The following is a 13757-nucleotide window of genomic DNA, read 5'->3' on the forward strand; positions in this document are numbered from 1 at the left end:
CAAAGGAGGCAAGACTATACAATGGTGAAAAAACAGTCTCTTCAACAAATGGTGCTGGGAAAACTGGACAGCTACATGTAAAAAACTGAAATTAGATCATTCTTTAACACCATACACAAAAATAAACTCAAAATGGATTAAAGACCTAAATGTAAAACTCCTAGAGGAAAACATAGGCAGAACACTCTCTGACATAAATCGCAGCAATATCTCTTCCAATCCATCTCCCAGAGTAATGGAAATAAAAACAAAAATAAACAAATGGGACCTAATTAAGCTCAAAAGCTTTTGCACAGCAAAGGAAACCATAAACAAAATGAAAAGGAACCCACAGATTGGGAGAAAATATTTGCAAATGATGTGACCTACAAGGGATTAGTCTCCAAAATTTACAAACAGCTCATGTGGCTTAATATCATCAAAACAAACAGCCCAATCAAAAAATGGGCAGAAGACATAAATAGACATTTTTCCAAGGAAGACATATGGATGGCCAAGAGGCACATGAAAAGATGTTTAACATCGCTAATGATTAGAGAAATGCAAATCAAAACTACAATGAGATATTACCTCATAGTCAAAATGGCTATCATCAAAAAATCCACAAACAATCAATGCTGGAGAGGGTGTGGAGAAAAGGGAACCCTCCTACACTGTTGGTGGGAATGTAAATTGATACAGCCACTATGGAGAACAGTATGGAGGTTCCTTAAAAAACTAAAAATAGAACTACCATATGACCCTGCAATCCTACTCCTGGGCATATATCCAGAGAAAAACATGGTCCAAAAGGATACATGCACCCCAATGTTCATTGCAGCACTGTTTACAATAGCCAGGACATGGAAGCAACCTAAATGTCCATTGACAGAGGAGTAGATAAAGAAGATATGGTACAAATATACAATGGAATATTACTCAGCCATAAAAAAAAAATGAAATAATGCCATTTGCAGCAACATGGATAGACCTAGAGATTGTCATACTGAGTGAAGTAAGTCAGACAGAGAAAGGGAAATATCGTACAACATCACTTCTATGCGGAATCTAAAAAGAAATGCTACAAATGAATGTATTTACAAAACAGAAACGGACTCACAGGCCTAGAGAATGAACTTTTGGTTACCGGGGCTGGGGGGGTGGGGAAGGGATAGTTAGGGAGTTTGGGTTTGACATGCACACACTGCTATATTTAAAAAGGATAATTGACAAGGACCTACAGTATAGCACAGGGAACTCTCCTCGATGTTATGTGGCAGCCTGGAGGGGAGTTGGGGGGAGAATGGATACATGTATATGTATGCCTGAGTCGCTTTGCTGTGCACCTGAAACTATCACAACATTGTTAATCGGCTATACTCCAAAATAAAATAAAAAGTTAAAAAAATATAAAATAAAAATTGCTCATTAAAAATAACAAATTTATTCCATCCATTCTTTCTTGTGGATTTTTACCTGGACATGATAAGCATCAGATAAGATTAAAAATTATGAGGAATGACTACTTATGCGGGGGTGGGATTATCTCTTGTGTTGATGAAAATGTTCTAAAATTGGTTCTGGTGTTGATTGCACAAGTCTGTGAATATACTAAAAACCATTGAATTATGTACTTTAAATGGGAGAATTGTGTGATATATTATCTCAATAAAGTGATTTTAAAAAAAGATTAAAAATTAAAGCTAATATTTTAAAAATTAGTATATTACTATAGCATAAATTTTTAAACCACTGATTTATTTTTTAGTGTGGTTTCATGGATTTGTATTATGTACACAAGTTGTGTGTGTGTTTGTATATATGCATGCACATATGTGTGAAATTCACTACAGGGCACATATGTGTGAAATTCACTACAGGACACATAAGACAGGAGTGCAGTGTGATACACTAAAATAGAGCCGGATTAGAATTTGGATAGCATGGTCACCAATATTACATTTACCTCTCTGGCCCAGAAATCCTTATCACTAAAATGAATGATTCGTACCAGTTGATTACAAGATTCCTCTCAGCTCTAGACACTTAAAATAAGACTATAATACATTCATGTACTGCAAAGGGGGATAAAAAAAACCAATGACAATGTATCAATTAAAAAAATGTTATTTAGAGCATATTAATAAAGCAAATACTTATATAAAAAAAGAATACATGGGCTATAATGTACAGTGTTTTTTTCACGTGAAATGTTAAGATCCTAAGCATTGTCATTTTAAAGAAAACTTATGAATTGCACATCCCATTAGTCATGTTTTAAACTAATTAATTTAATAACCAATAGTTCACATAGCTTATTAAGTATTTTAATTGCAGTTTTTCATTTAACTCTGTGAATAGGCTGTCTTCTTAAATTTCGTTCATCTTTTTTAAACAACTTTGGTTTTTAAAGTCTAGGGGTATTAGAAATTACTTTTTAGAGCAGTTTATTTAAAAAGACGTTATAAAATACTATAAATCTATATAGACCTTTATAATATGGTTACAGATACTAATTACAAAAGTTTATGAAATGGTTAAAATCCTTAAACCTCTAAAAATTAGTCTGTGGATCAGTCGAGATCACCTAGTTAGTAGGAAAACATTTATTGACACTTGAAATGAGAAACAGAGAGATACTTAAAAACCAAACAATGAAAAACAGTTCTTGCCCTCAAGAAGCTCACAATGGCGGAAAACACAAATAGAAGTAGGCTGAAAATGTATACCATTATCTGTCCTGTTAAATTTCCCTTTCCCATAACGGGCTGTTTATGTGTTTTAGCCCTTCCAAGTTTTTGTTATAGTTGCTTAAGAAAAATGTTTTACTGCACTTACAGCCATATGCTTTTAAGCAAAAAATACAACTGTTCCACTTCGAGGAAGTAAGCTTTTGCTGTAATAATAAATTCTGCCTTGGAGCACTTAGGGGTTTTTTTTTCCTAACTAAAGCACAAAGATTGGAATTTTTATTTCGATGTCACTGGGGAAATTACATTCTTGCACTGATTTAATAGACTACTGGTACTTTTTACTTGTTCATAAGCTTGACATTATGGAGTCTTAAAATAGTAATTTCAGGGTGACATTTGTAAAAGCATATTTCTTTTTTGATTATGCAAGAGAATTTTAAGACATTATTCCTTTTTTATTTGTAAATTTTTGATTTGGTATTTTGTTTGTTTTCTCATTACAAAAATAATGCAGCCTATTGTAAAACATTTGGAAAGTCTGGAAAAGTATTTTTTAAAAGCTGTGCTCTTTGCCACAGACCTTCAACTTGTAAAAAGACACAGTATCTGAGAAGGATAATTATGCAAAGCGCAATAAAACAAGGTATATATACCTGTATAATACATATGACATATATGTATGATATGTACATATGTATAATACATTTAAATCTTATCATTTCGATCCTATTATACACTGTAATGTGAAACTTGAAACTTAATAGAGGAAGTCTGGTAAAAACCAAAATAGATGCAGGAACCCAATTTTTAGCTTGCTGTATACAGAATGAAAGAGACTATTAATGTAATTTTGAGTAAATACTCTCAACTATGCTAAATAAAATACAGACATTCAATCTTGTAAGAAAATAAAATAATCCAGTGGTTCATTGATTTCCCATCTTCTACAAATGTAGTATAATGTGTTTTTTAAATGAGTTACTGTCTAGTGACTGCATGGTCTTTCAAAAGAGTGCCATTCCCTTTGTGACCTTCAGTAATGTACTGGCCCAAGCTTCAGTTTCTTTTTTTTCTTTTTTTTTTTTTTTTAATATTTATTTATTTATTTATCTGGTTGGTTGGGTGGTTGCACCGGATCTTAGTTGTGGTAGGCGGGCTCCTTAGTTGTGGCAGGCGGGCTCCTTAGTTGCAGCTCGCCAGCTCCTTAGTTGTGGCATGCATGTGGGATCTAGTTCCCTGACCAGGGATCAAACCTGGGCCCCCTGCATTGGGAGCGTGGAGTCTCATCCACTGCTCCACCAGAGAAGTCCCCCAAGCTTCAGTTTCTGCTTCTGAAAAAAAAGGGTGGTGGGGAGGAGGGTAATTAGACTTACCTCGCGGCCTTGCTGTGAGGATTAAGGAAGAGCATATATGAAAGCAAATTCATGTTCAGAGTTTGGCACTTATCAAAACATCAATGTTTTCTAAAAGAATACTTGATAACCTTTCTGGAGGATAGTTTCACTATACATGCCAGTAACCTTTCTGGAGGATAGTTTCACTATACATGCCAACAGCTTTAAGATTAAACCCAGAAATAATTATATTCTGTGAATTTATCCCAAGGAAATTATCAGAGATGTGCCAAAGATTTGTGTATAATGCACCATGTCTATAAAGGTGATCTTCCTAGTGATGTTTTTAAGAGGAAATAAGTTTGGATTATAGGGTGGGGGGAACCTAAATATCCTAATGAGGAGAATGGTGTGTGTACATATATGTATATATCCATCCACACATACAATGGAATACCATAAAATTACGTGGTAGAAGTACATTTAATGACATGGGGAAAGTTTGGGTTACATAACCAAAAAGAAGATTACAAAATTGTATTTAGCATGATTTCATTTATGTAAAAACACATTTTTTTTTAAGTATTTATATGTTAGTCTACTCAGACTGCCCTGACAAAGTACCACAGGCTGGGCAGCTTAAATGACAGAAATTTATTTCTCACAATTCTGGAAGCTGGGAATTCCAAGATCAAGGTGCCAACAAGGCAGGTTTCATTCTGAGGCCTCTTCTCGTGGCTTGTAGGCCCGCACCATCTTGCTGTGTGCTCACATGACCTCTTCTTTGTGCCTGTTGGGGAGAGAGCAAGAGAGCAAGCCTTCTCATGGCTCTTCTTCTAAGGATACTAATACTGCCAGGTCAGGACTCCACCCTTATGACCTCATTTAACCTTAATTTCTTCCTTAGAGGCCCCCATCTCCAAATACAATCACACTGCGGATTAGAAGTTCAACATATGAACTTTGGCAGGGGGGAGGGGGGCGGAGGGCAGGGGATTTGCAAACATTTAATCCATGACAGTGTAATACCTTACAACTAGTTGGTAACAGTATCTGGATGGTTGGGTTAAAGTGATTTTTTTTTCTTCTTTTTATTCCTTTATATTTTTAAGTTTTTTCTATAATAACATATATACAGAATATTCACAAATATATATAGTAAGTGATTGGTAGATTAGTGGTTGCTTTGGGCCGGGGTTGGGAATTGGGTATGATAGCTAAAGGACACAGGGTTTTTTTATTGTGGTGATGAAAATTGATTGTGTTGATGGTTGCACAATTCTGGGAATTTACTAAAAACCATTGAATAGGACACTTTAAATGGGTGAATGCTATGGTGTGTGAATTACATCTCACTAGAGTTGCTACAAAAATGTGTGTGTGAAGGGAGTTTGGGAAATACTGTAGATCTGTTTATTAGCACTTATAGTCACTACATCCAGTATATTCTCCCACATTGCACATTATTGTCTTCACTTTTGACTACTACTTAGTTTTTCTCAGTGAAGATCTATCCATTTATGTAGCAAGCATTGCTATCAACAGGAATCTGTATACTTGGAAGCAGAAGGTGTATGCATGTAAAACAGCTAAAGGACAGTGAAAAGAACTGTATACTAGAATGTTGAATGGAATTTTATGTGCTGTAAGATTATTAAGATCAAAGAAGCCTTCTGTGAAGATGATAGGTGAGAACCTAGATCCTTAAAAGATGGTTAAGATTTGGACAAACCAAAATGAATAGTGGTATAACATTCCAGGAGGGGGAGGCCATGATCATAGTCATAAAGAATGAGCAGATAGTAAGAAGTAGAAACTAACTCGTCTTCTGGTACTGTTTTGAAGATTAATAAGAGAGAATATTGATAGAATCCATTGATAAATGGGCATCTATGGCAAAGAAAAGATTTTGTCAGTGACCCAATAACTGCAGGTACTTACTGAATTAGTCAGGATTCTCCAGAGAAGCAGCACCAATAGAATTATAGAGAAAAAGAAAGAGAGAGAGAGATTTATTACAAGGAATTAATTCATGCAGTTACAGAGGCTGGCAAGTCCAAAATCTGCAGAGCCAATGCCCAAGTTTGAGCCAAAAGGCCAGCAGGCAGTTGTAGAACCAGGAAGAACTGATGTCCAGTTCATCAGGCAGGAAAAGCTGATGTTCTAGTTTGAAGGCCATCAGACAGGAGAATTCTTACTCAAGAGAGGGTCTGGCTTTTGTTCTCTTCAGGCCTTCTACTGGTTAGATGAGGCCCACACACATTATGAAGAGCAATCTGTTTTACTCAGTTTACTGATTAAATGTTAATCTTATCCAAAATCACCCTCACAGAAACACCTAGAATAATATTTAACCAAATATTTGGGCACCTCATGACCCAGTCAAGTTGACACATAAAATTTACCATCACACTTACTGTTTACTTTCTTCATCAAAGAGAGTCTATGATCAAATGTGTAGTTTAAGAAGATGGATTTTGCAGCAATGTTCAGAAGAAAAAAATAGACGTTCATCAAAAGAAATAGATGTTCTGACCTGAGAGGTCAGGCTGAGGGTAACCACTGGAATACACCAGTCATCCAGGTGTGAGCTGATAAGACAGTAGAAAGAAAGTTGTAGCAATGGGTGTACAGAGGAAATAAGGTTAAAGCATATAGCTTGGTGAGATTTTACATAGGTATACTCCCTTGTAGCCACACTCCAATCAAGATAAAATATTTCCAGTACCCCAGAAGGGTCCTTCATATTCCCCTGCAAAAGTATAACCACTGTTCTGATCTCTGTCACCATAGATTAGTTTTTCCCTTTCTAACTGTCATATGAATGTAATCAGGTGGTATGTACTCTTTGTGTATGACTTCTTTTGTTCAGTAGTATGTCTATGAAATTCATCTAACGCATACATTTGTAAATAGAATCTTACTGAACATATTTGCCTTTGTCTTATTTTTTTACCTTAGCAAGAGAGTATAAACACCCTTTCATGTCAGCACTTAACAGGTCTCTCTCATTGTTTAATAGCTCCATGTCATTCCATAGTACTGTAGATGTTCCATAATTTAGCATTTTCTCTCTTAGTGGACACATAGATAGTTTCCAATATTTCATAGACATGAAATTGATGAGTTGAGGGGCTATGTTTTTAGTGTTAATAGATAATGCCAAATTACCTTTCCCAACAGTCATAGACATTTATATCCCACCAGCATGACACTGTCCAGTTTACCACATATTCATCTGAGAGCTCTAAATTTTTATTTCTCTAACAAATTTGATTTTAAAATAAGTAATACATGCAAATGATGAAAAAATACAGAAGAGTCTAATAGTGAAAAGTAAGTCCCTTTTTTACCCATGTTTCCCAGTGGTCCAATTCTTTTCCCCAAAAGCAACCTCTTCTTTGTGTCTGTCCAAGATATTTTATACACATACAAGCACATATGTTTATATGCTTTTATTTTACATAAATGGTAGTTCTAGACTTTATTTTCTCCACTTAACAATATATCTTGGAGATTATACCATAACAATATAATCTAGAGCTACCTCATTTTAACTACTGAATAGTATCATGTAGTATGGATACAGCATAATTTAATGAGTTTCTTATTGACAGACACCAGGTTATTTTCAGTCTTTTGTTATTATAATTAACGCCACTGTGAATATCCTATAGAATAAATTCCTAAAAATGGAATTACTAAAAAGTAATATATTTCTATTGAAATATACTTACAGAAAAGTGTACATAAGTACACAGGTGTATAAATTTTGACAAAGTAAGTGCACACATATAAGTACACCCAGATCAAGAAAAACATGATTCCAGCAACCAGAAGCTTCCTCATGCCCACCCTTTTCATTACTAACCCAGTTCACCTACAGGTAACCACTAATTTAATTTCCAACACCTTAGATTAATGCTGCCTGGTTTTGAACTTTTTAATAGGTGTCCCTTCATAGAAATCATATCAGTTTACACTTCCACTTACAGTATAGGAGAATGCACATTTCCTAACACCTTCACCAACCCAATGGATTATTAAACTTTTTAAGTTTTGCCAGTTGTAAAGTGAAAGTATTGTCTTATTTTGCATTTTTCTTATACTGAGTAAAGTTCAGCATCTTTCCATATGTTCAAGAGCCATTTGTATTTTTATTTCTGTGAATGGTCCTTGTCCTTTTTCATTTACTTATTGATTTATAAACATACCATAGTATATATTAGGGAAATTAATCCTTTGTGATATATGTTGTAAATATTCTTCATAGTTTGTCGTTTATCTTTGATTCTATTTTTCCTACAGACATTTTTATTGGTCTTTCATATTTTGTCTTTCTGTTAGGTATAAAATTGATTTTTTTCCTGCCTAGTGAGGTTGAGTGTCTTTCTTCCTGGTTTTTTGCTTATTTATACTTTCTCTTCTGGGTATTGATATCCTTTGTTTTTATTGGATTATCATCTTCTAACCCATATCTGGAAGCTCTTTGTATACTGGCAATAATATCTCTTTGTAATGTATTTTTTTTAAAGTTCACAGCCCTTTGTCATTAGTTTTTTTTTAATTTTATGGTATTTTTAAAAATTTTATAACAGCTTTGTTGAGATATAATTTACATACCATACCATTTGCCTGTTTCAAGTATACAATTCAATGGCTTTTAGTATATTTACAGAATTGTACCAACATGACCACAATCAGTTGTAGAACGTTTTCATCACCACAGAAGAAACCCTGTACCCTTTTTAATTTTTTATTTTTTTAACTTTTTATTTTATATTGGAGTATAGTTGATTAACAATGTTGTGATAGTTTCAGGTGTACAGCAAAGTGATTCAGTTATACATGTATCTATTCTTTTTCAAATTCTTTTCCCATTTAGTTTGTTACATAATATTAAGCAGAGTTCCCTGTGTTACACAGTAGGTTCTTGTTGGCTATCCATTTTAAATATAGCAGTGTGTACATGTCAATCCCACACTCCCTAACTATCCCTTCCCCTCACCCTCCCCATCCCCTCATAACCATAAGTTCTTCTCTAAGTCTGTTTCTGTTTTGTAAATAAGTTCGTTTGTATTTCTTTTTAGATTCCTCATGTAAGCGATATCATATGATATTTCTTTCTCTGACTTGATTCACTCAGTATGACAAAAGTAAAAATAGAGCTACCAATCATCCTGAAACCCTGTACCCTTTAGCCAGCACCCTCAAACCCCATCCCCAGGCAACCACTACTTTCTGTATCCATAGATTTGTCTATCCTGAATATTTCATATAAATGGGATCATATAATATGTGGTCTTTTGTGACTGACTTCTTCCACTTAGCATAATGTTTTCAAGATCCATCTATGTTGTAGCATCAGTACTTTATTCCTTTTAATTGTCAAATATCCCACTATATGAATATACCTGCCACATTTTGTTTATCCATCAGTTGATGGACATTTGGATGGTTTCTACTTTTTGGCTATCATGAATGATACTGTTGTGAACATCATGTACAAGTTTTTGTGTGGACATATATTTTAATTCCTCTTGATGTATACCTAAGAATGGAATTGCTGGGTTAAATAGGAACTCTTTGTTTATCTTTTTAAGGAATTGCCAGACTTTTCCAAAGCAGCTGGACCATTTTACATTCCCACCAGCAATGTATGAGGGTCCAGTTTCTCCACATCTTCACCCAAATTTGTTTTTATCTGACTTTTTGATTATACCCATCCTAATGGGTGTGAAATGGTATCTCATTGTGGGTTTGTTTTGTTTTTTTACAATCTTAACCATTTTTGTGTGTGTGGTAAAAAAAACATGTAACATAAAATTTACTATCTTAACCATCTTTAAGTGTACAGTTCAGTAGTGTTAAGTATATTCACATTGTTGTGAAACAGATCTCCTGAACTTTTTCATCTTGCAAATCTGAAACTCTGTACCCATTTAACAACTACCCCTTTTCCCTTCCCGTCAACCCCTGGTAACCACCATTCTACTTTGTTTCTCTGAATTTGACAAGTTTAGATACCTCATGTAGGTGATATCATAGAGTATCTGTCTTTTTATTACTGGCTTGCTTAGCATAATGTCCTCAAAGTTCATCCATGTTGTAACATGTGACAGGATTTCTTCCCTTTTTAAAGTTGAATAATATTCCATTGTGAGTGTGTACCACATTTTGTTTATTCATTCATCTGCCAATGGACATTGATTTGGGTTGCTTCCACCTCTTGGATATTGTGAATTGTGTACATTTCATTGTGGTTTTGGTTTGCATTTCCCTGATCACTAATGATGCTGAGCATCTTTTCATGAGCTTTTTGTATGTCTGCATCATCTTTGGAGAAATGCCTGTTCAGGTCCTTTGCCCATTTTTTAATTGGGTTGTCTTTTTATCATTGTAGTGTAAGAGTTCTTTATATTAGTAGTGTCTTTGCCAAATGTAATTTTCATGCTATGAATCAATGTCTAACTTTATTTTCCTCCAAGTAGCCAATTATCCAGTACCATTTATTGAATAATCCATCTTTTCCCTCCTTTAACAAGTATTTATTGAGCAAATACATTTGGCTAGGCCCTGAAAAAATGATTAAAACAATGCAGAGCTTACATACTGGTGCAAAGACAGACTTTTGAATAAATAATATACTGTTTAGCAAGATAATGTTTTAATGAAGGTTTAGGAAAATCATTTGGGGACAAGTGAAAAAGAAGTACCAATGTCTGCCCAGAGTTGAGGGAAGAGGAACAAAAAGGAGAGGGAGAAGTAAGGTCATGGAGTGTTTGAGAATAAAAGAGCGATAACTAGGCACTATGCTGGGGTAAGGAACTTAAACATTGAAAACTGATTTGCAAGTATGAAACATTTATTTCACTGTTTCCTCAGGTCGAATTTAATATAAACATACTATAGTAAATAAACAAGTATCTTCTTTTGTGATGAAATATGTCATGTTCCTTTCTTGATGCCTTTGCAGTTTATATACCCTGCCTAAGTATAATATTTATATTAGAATGATTATCATTTCACATTTGTAAAATATAAATAAACATAAGGAACCATTTTCCTATGGATATATTTGAACTAACCAATAATCACAATTATTATTGGTACAGTTCATGCTTATTGAGCAGTATTATCAGCTGTCTTCCTTTAATTTATAACATATAGCATATTTAATAGAACATAAAGTCTGCCTTCTTACAAAGGAATTACTTCACATGAGGTGGTAATAGTGTAGTTATGTTTCAAAGTTCATGTTAGTTATAGAAAGAATGTTCAGATATCCTAACCTTTTCTTTTTTGGTAATTATAGAATAAATATGTCATTAATTATTTTTGTATATTTGTTATAGACCCATCAATTATTTTATAGTTATGTTCTCTGTAAAAGTTATCAAGGGAGCCCAAACTCTTTTACCCAGAAAATTTGACTAGATAAATTGAAATAGTCTAGTTTGATATGAAGTGTTAAATGTTCTATTTGTTTTTTTCAGTATAAATTATAATTGGTTTGCATTTGGCACTTCTCTGTCAGATTCTAAGTCATCCTTGGAATGTAGCTAACCAATTGGAAAATAGGACCAACAGTAGGTATGATATTATAACCGTAATTAATTATATCACCTGTATATTTCACAAAATGGCAGCAGCTTGACTGCTTAATAAAGGCTTTTGAAATATTGGCATAAAATGAACAAAAGAAATTTAATTTACTCAGATCTAAAGAAATTGAATTGGTTTTTGCTTGACCATGAATCAATAGCGCATATTAATATTATAACAGTAATAATAGGCTTTTTTTAATTTTTCCACAGTTCTTAGTGGTCTCTGTCCTAATGAATGTCCTCGTAAGATAACAGTAAGTAACCTTAACTCTCAGTTGTAAAAATTTCTGTGAAAGTTCTCTGCATGATAGATACACACAAAATAGTTGTTATAGGTTAAATCAAATTGATGTTACTTTTAGAAGTGATTAAAGTATCCTTCAGTGCTCAGGTGAAGTTTACTGGGAATAAAGTACCTTTCCTAAAAACTGTCTCACCTCAAGGTTCACTTCCTTACTGAAGTCTCTTCTGATACTCTTGGAAAAATGAACACACCTCCCACTATTTCTGGGCATACTGCTGCCATTTTGACATATATAATACTTTTAAAAATTATTTATTTATTATTTATTTATTTATTATTTGGCTGCATCAGGTCTTAGTTGCAGCACACGGGATCTTTCTAGAGCATGCAGGCGTAGTTGCCCCGCGGCATGTGGTATCTTAGTTTCCCAGCCAGGGGTCGAACCCACATCCTCTGCATTGGAAGGCGGATTCTTAACCACTAGACCACCAGGGAAGTCCCTTGGCATATATAATACTTGATCACACTTTATCTGTTTATATTTAATGCCTCTCCCCAGGCTGTAATCCTTTGAGGTCAAGAACCATGCCATCTTTGTATACCTCGTTCATAGCACAGGGTCAAGCATATAGTAGACAATTAATGAATTTTTTTGGTTTAATCTTAATATTGACTTGCTGTCTAATGGAATGTTTCCATGAAATAACAGAATGTGAAAATAATTAGGCTTAGGTTTTGAAATTGCCAGTTCATGTAAATTGTAATAAGAATATTACATTATATTTAAAAGCATGAGCGTGTGTGTGTGTGTGTTTGTGTTTGTGTTGGTATATCCCTATTTGAGCCCTCATAGTAACCCTTGTTACATAAGAAATTATCCCCCATTTAAAGATGAGGAAACTTGAGGCTCAGAGAAATAAATTATCCAAAGTCACAGAGCCATTAAGTAGTGGAACTAGAACACAGAACTAGGTGTTCTGATTATAGTGTCATATTTTTACTACACCTTTAAAGCACTGCTTCATTATCAATGTTTTATGTATGGTTGGGAAACTTCCCATATATAAGACATGTGGAAGCAGACCCTGACCCAGAGATTTGCACGCAAAGATTTAATCTAGACTCTTCTTGAGAGCAAGACTTCTGGAGTAGTGAGGAAAGCAGGTCTATGAGATGTGAAGCACGGCTGGTTTTTCAAAGATGACCCAGATGGAAGCAAAAGGGCCATGCCTTTGTATTCTGCATTAGACACTGCATGCAGGCAGTCCCCAGGAAGGGGTTATAATTTGTACAAGCCAACTCCCTTTGGCTGAGAACAATTTCTAGGTAAGAACCTAGCTGTGAGCTATCAGCAACCAACACTTGGAGCAGCTCGGGGAATATTGCCTCAGTCCTGAAGGGAAGGTCTGGACTGTGTCACCACATCCACTGTGAACTATATGAGTGCCTGTTCAAACCTATCTGCTTTCATATCATTATAAAAATGTAGATATAGTAGGGGAGGGTCTGAGGAGGAGAGATGCAGAGGGTATGTCAGAACTCTTTGTACTTTCCGCTTAATTTGGCTGTGAATCTAAAACTGCTGTAAAAATAAAGCCTATTTTTTTTAATCAAGTGCAAGTCTGATTAATTGGAGGCCAAAGATTAACTTGGTTATTCAGGTATTGTCTACCCAGTTTGTGAAATATTCAGACCCTTTGTTCCTCTTCTTTTCTCTGATTGACCATATTCCCATCATGTGGCTCTTTCATTACCTCGTCAAGCAAAGAAATTTTAAAAAGTTGAAATTGAACCCACTCATTTTACCCACAAGTTCTAGCAGAAAATTTGATAGGAAAGGCTGTTTGCTTAAGGCAGGTTTTACTTCTAAGATCACTAATGCTCCCATTCTCCTTATCTT

At 34.6% G+C, this 13757-nt stretch overlaps 1 protein-coding gene across 3 annotated transcripts in view; it reads left to right on the forward strand.

Annotated features, from left to right (window-relative positions):
* ITFG1 (integrin alpha FG-GAP repeat containing 1) overlaps positions 1–13757 on the forward strand; it is a 265097-nt gene that overhangs the window by 192852 nt on the left and 58488 nt on the right. For all 3 annotated transcript variants that reach the window (XR_009698047.1, XM_061174414.1, XM_061174415.1), the window contains exon 13: positions 11824–11867. Coding sequence is in view for 2 of the 3 variants with exons in the window: in XM_061174414.1 (XP_061030397.1) it covers positions 11824–11867 (44 nt within the window). In the remaining variant the exon portion in view is untranslated. The remainder of the gene's footprint in view (positions 1–11823; positions 11868–13757) is intronic.

Source organism: Eubalaena glacialis, chromosome 18 (genome assembly GCF_028564815.1).
Source record: "Eubalaena glacialis isolate mEubGla1 chromosome 18, mEubGla1.1.hap2.+ XY, whole genome shotgun sequence".
Classification (NCBI taxonomy): domain Eukaryota; kingdom Metazoa; phylum Chordata; class Mammalia; order Artiodactyla; family Balaenidae; genus Eubalaena; species Eubalaena glacialis.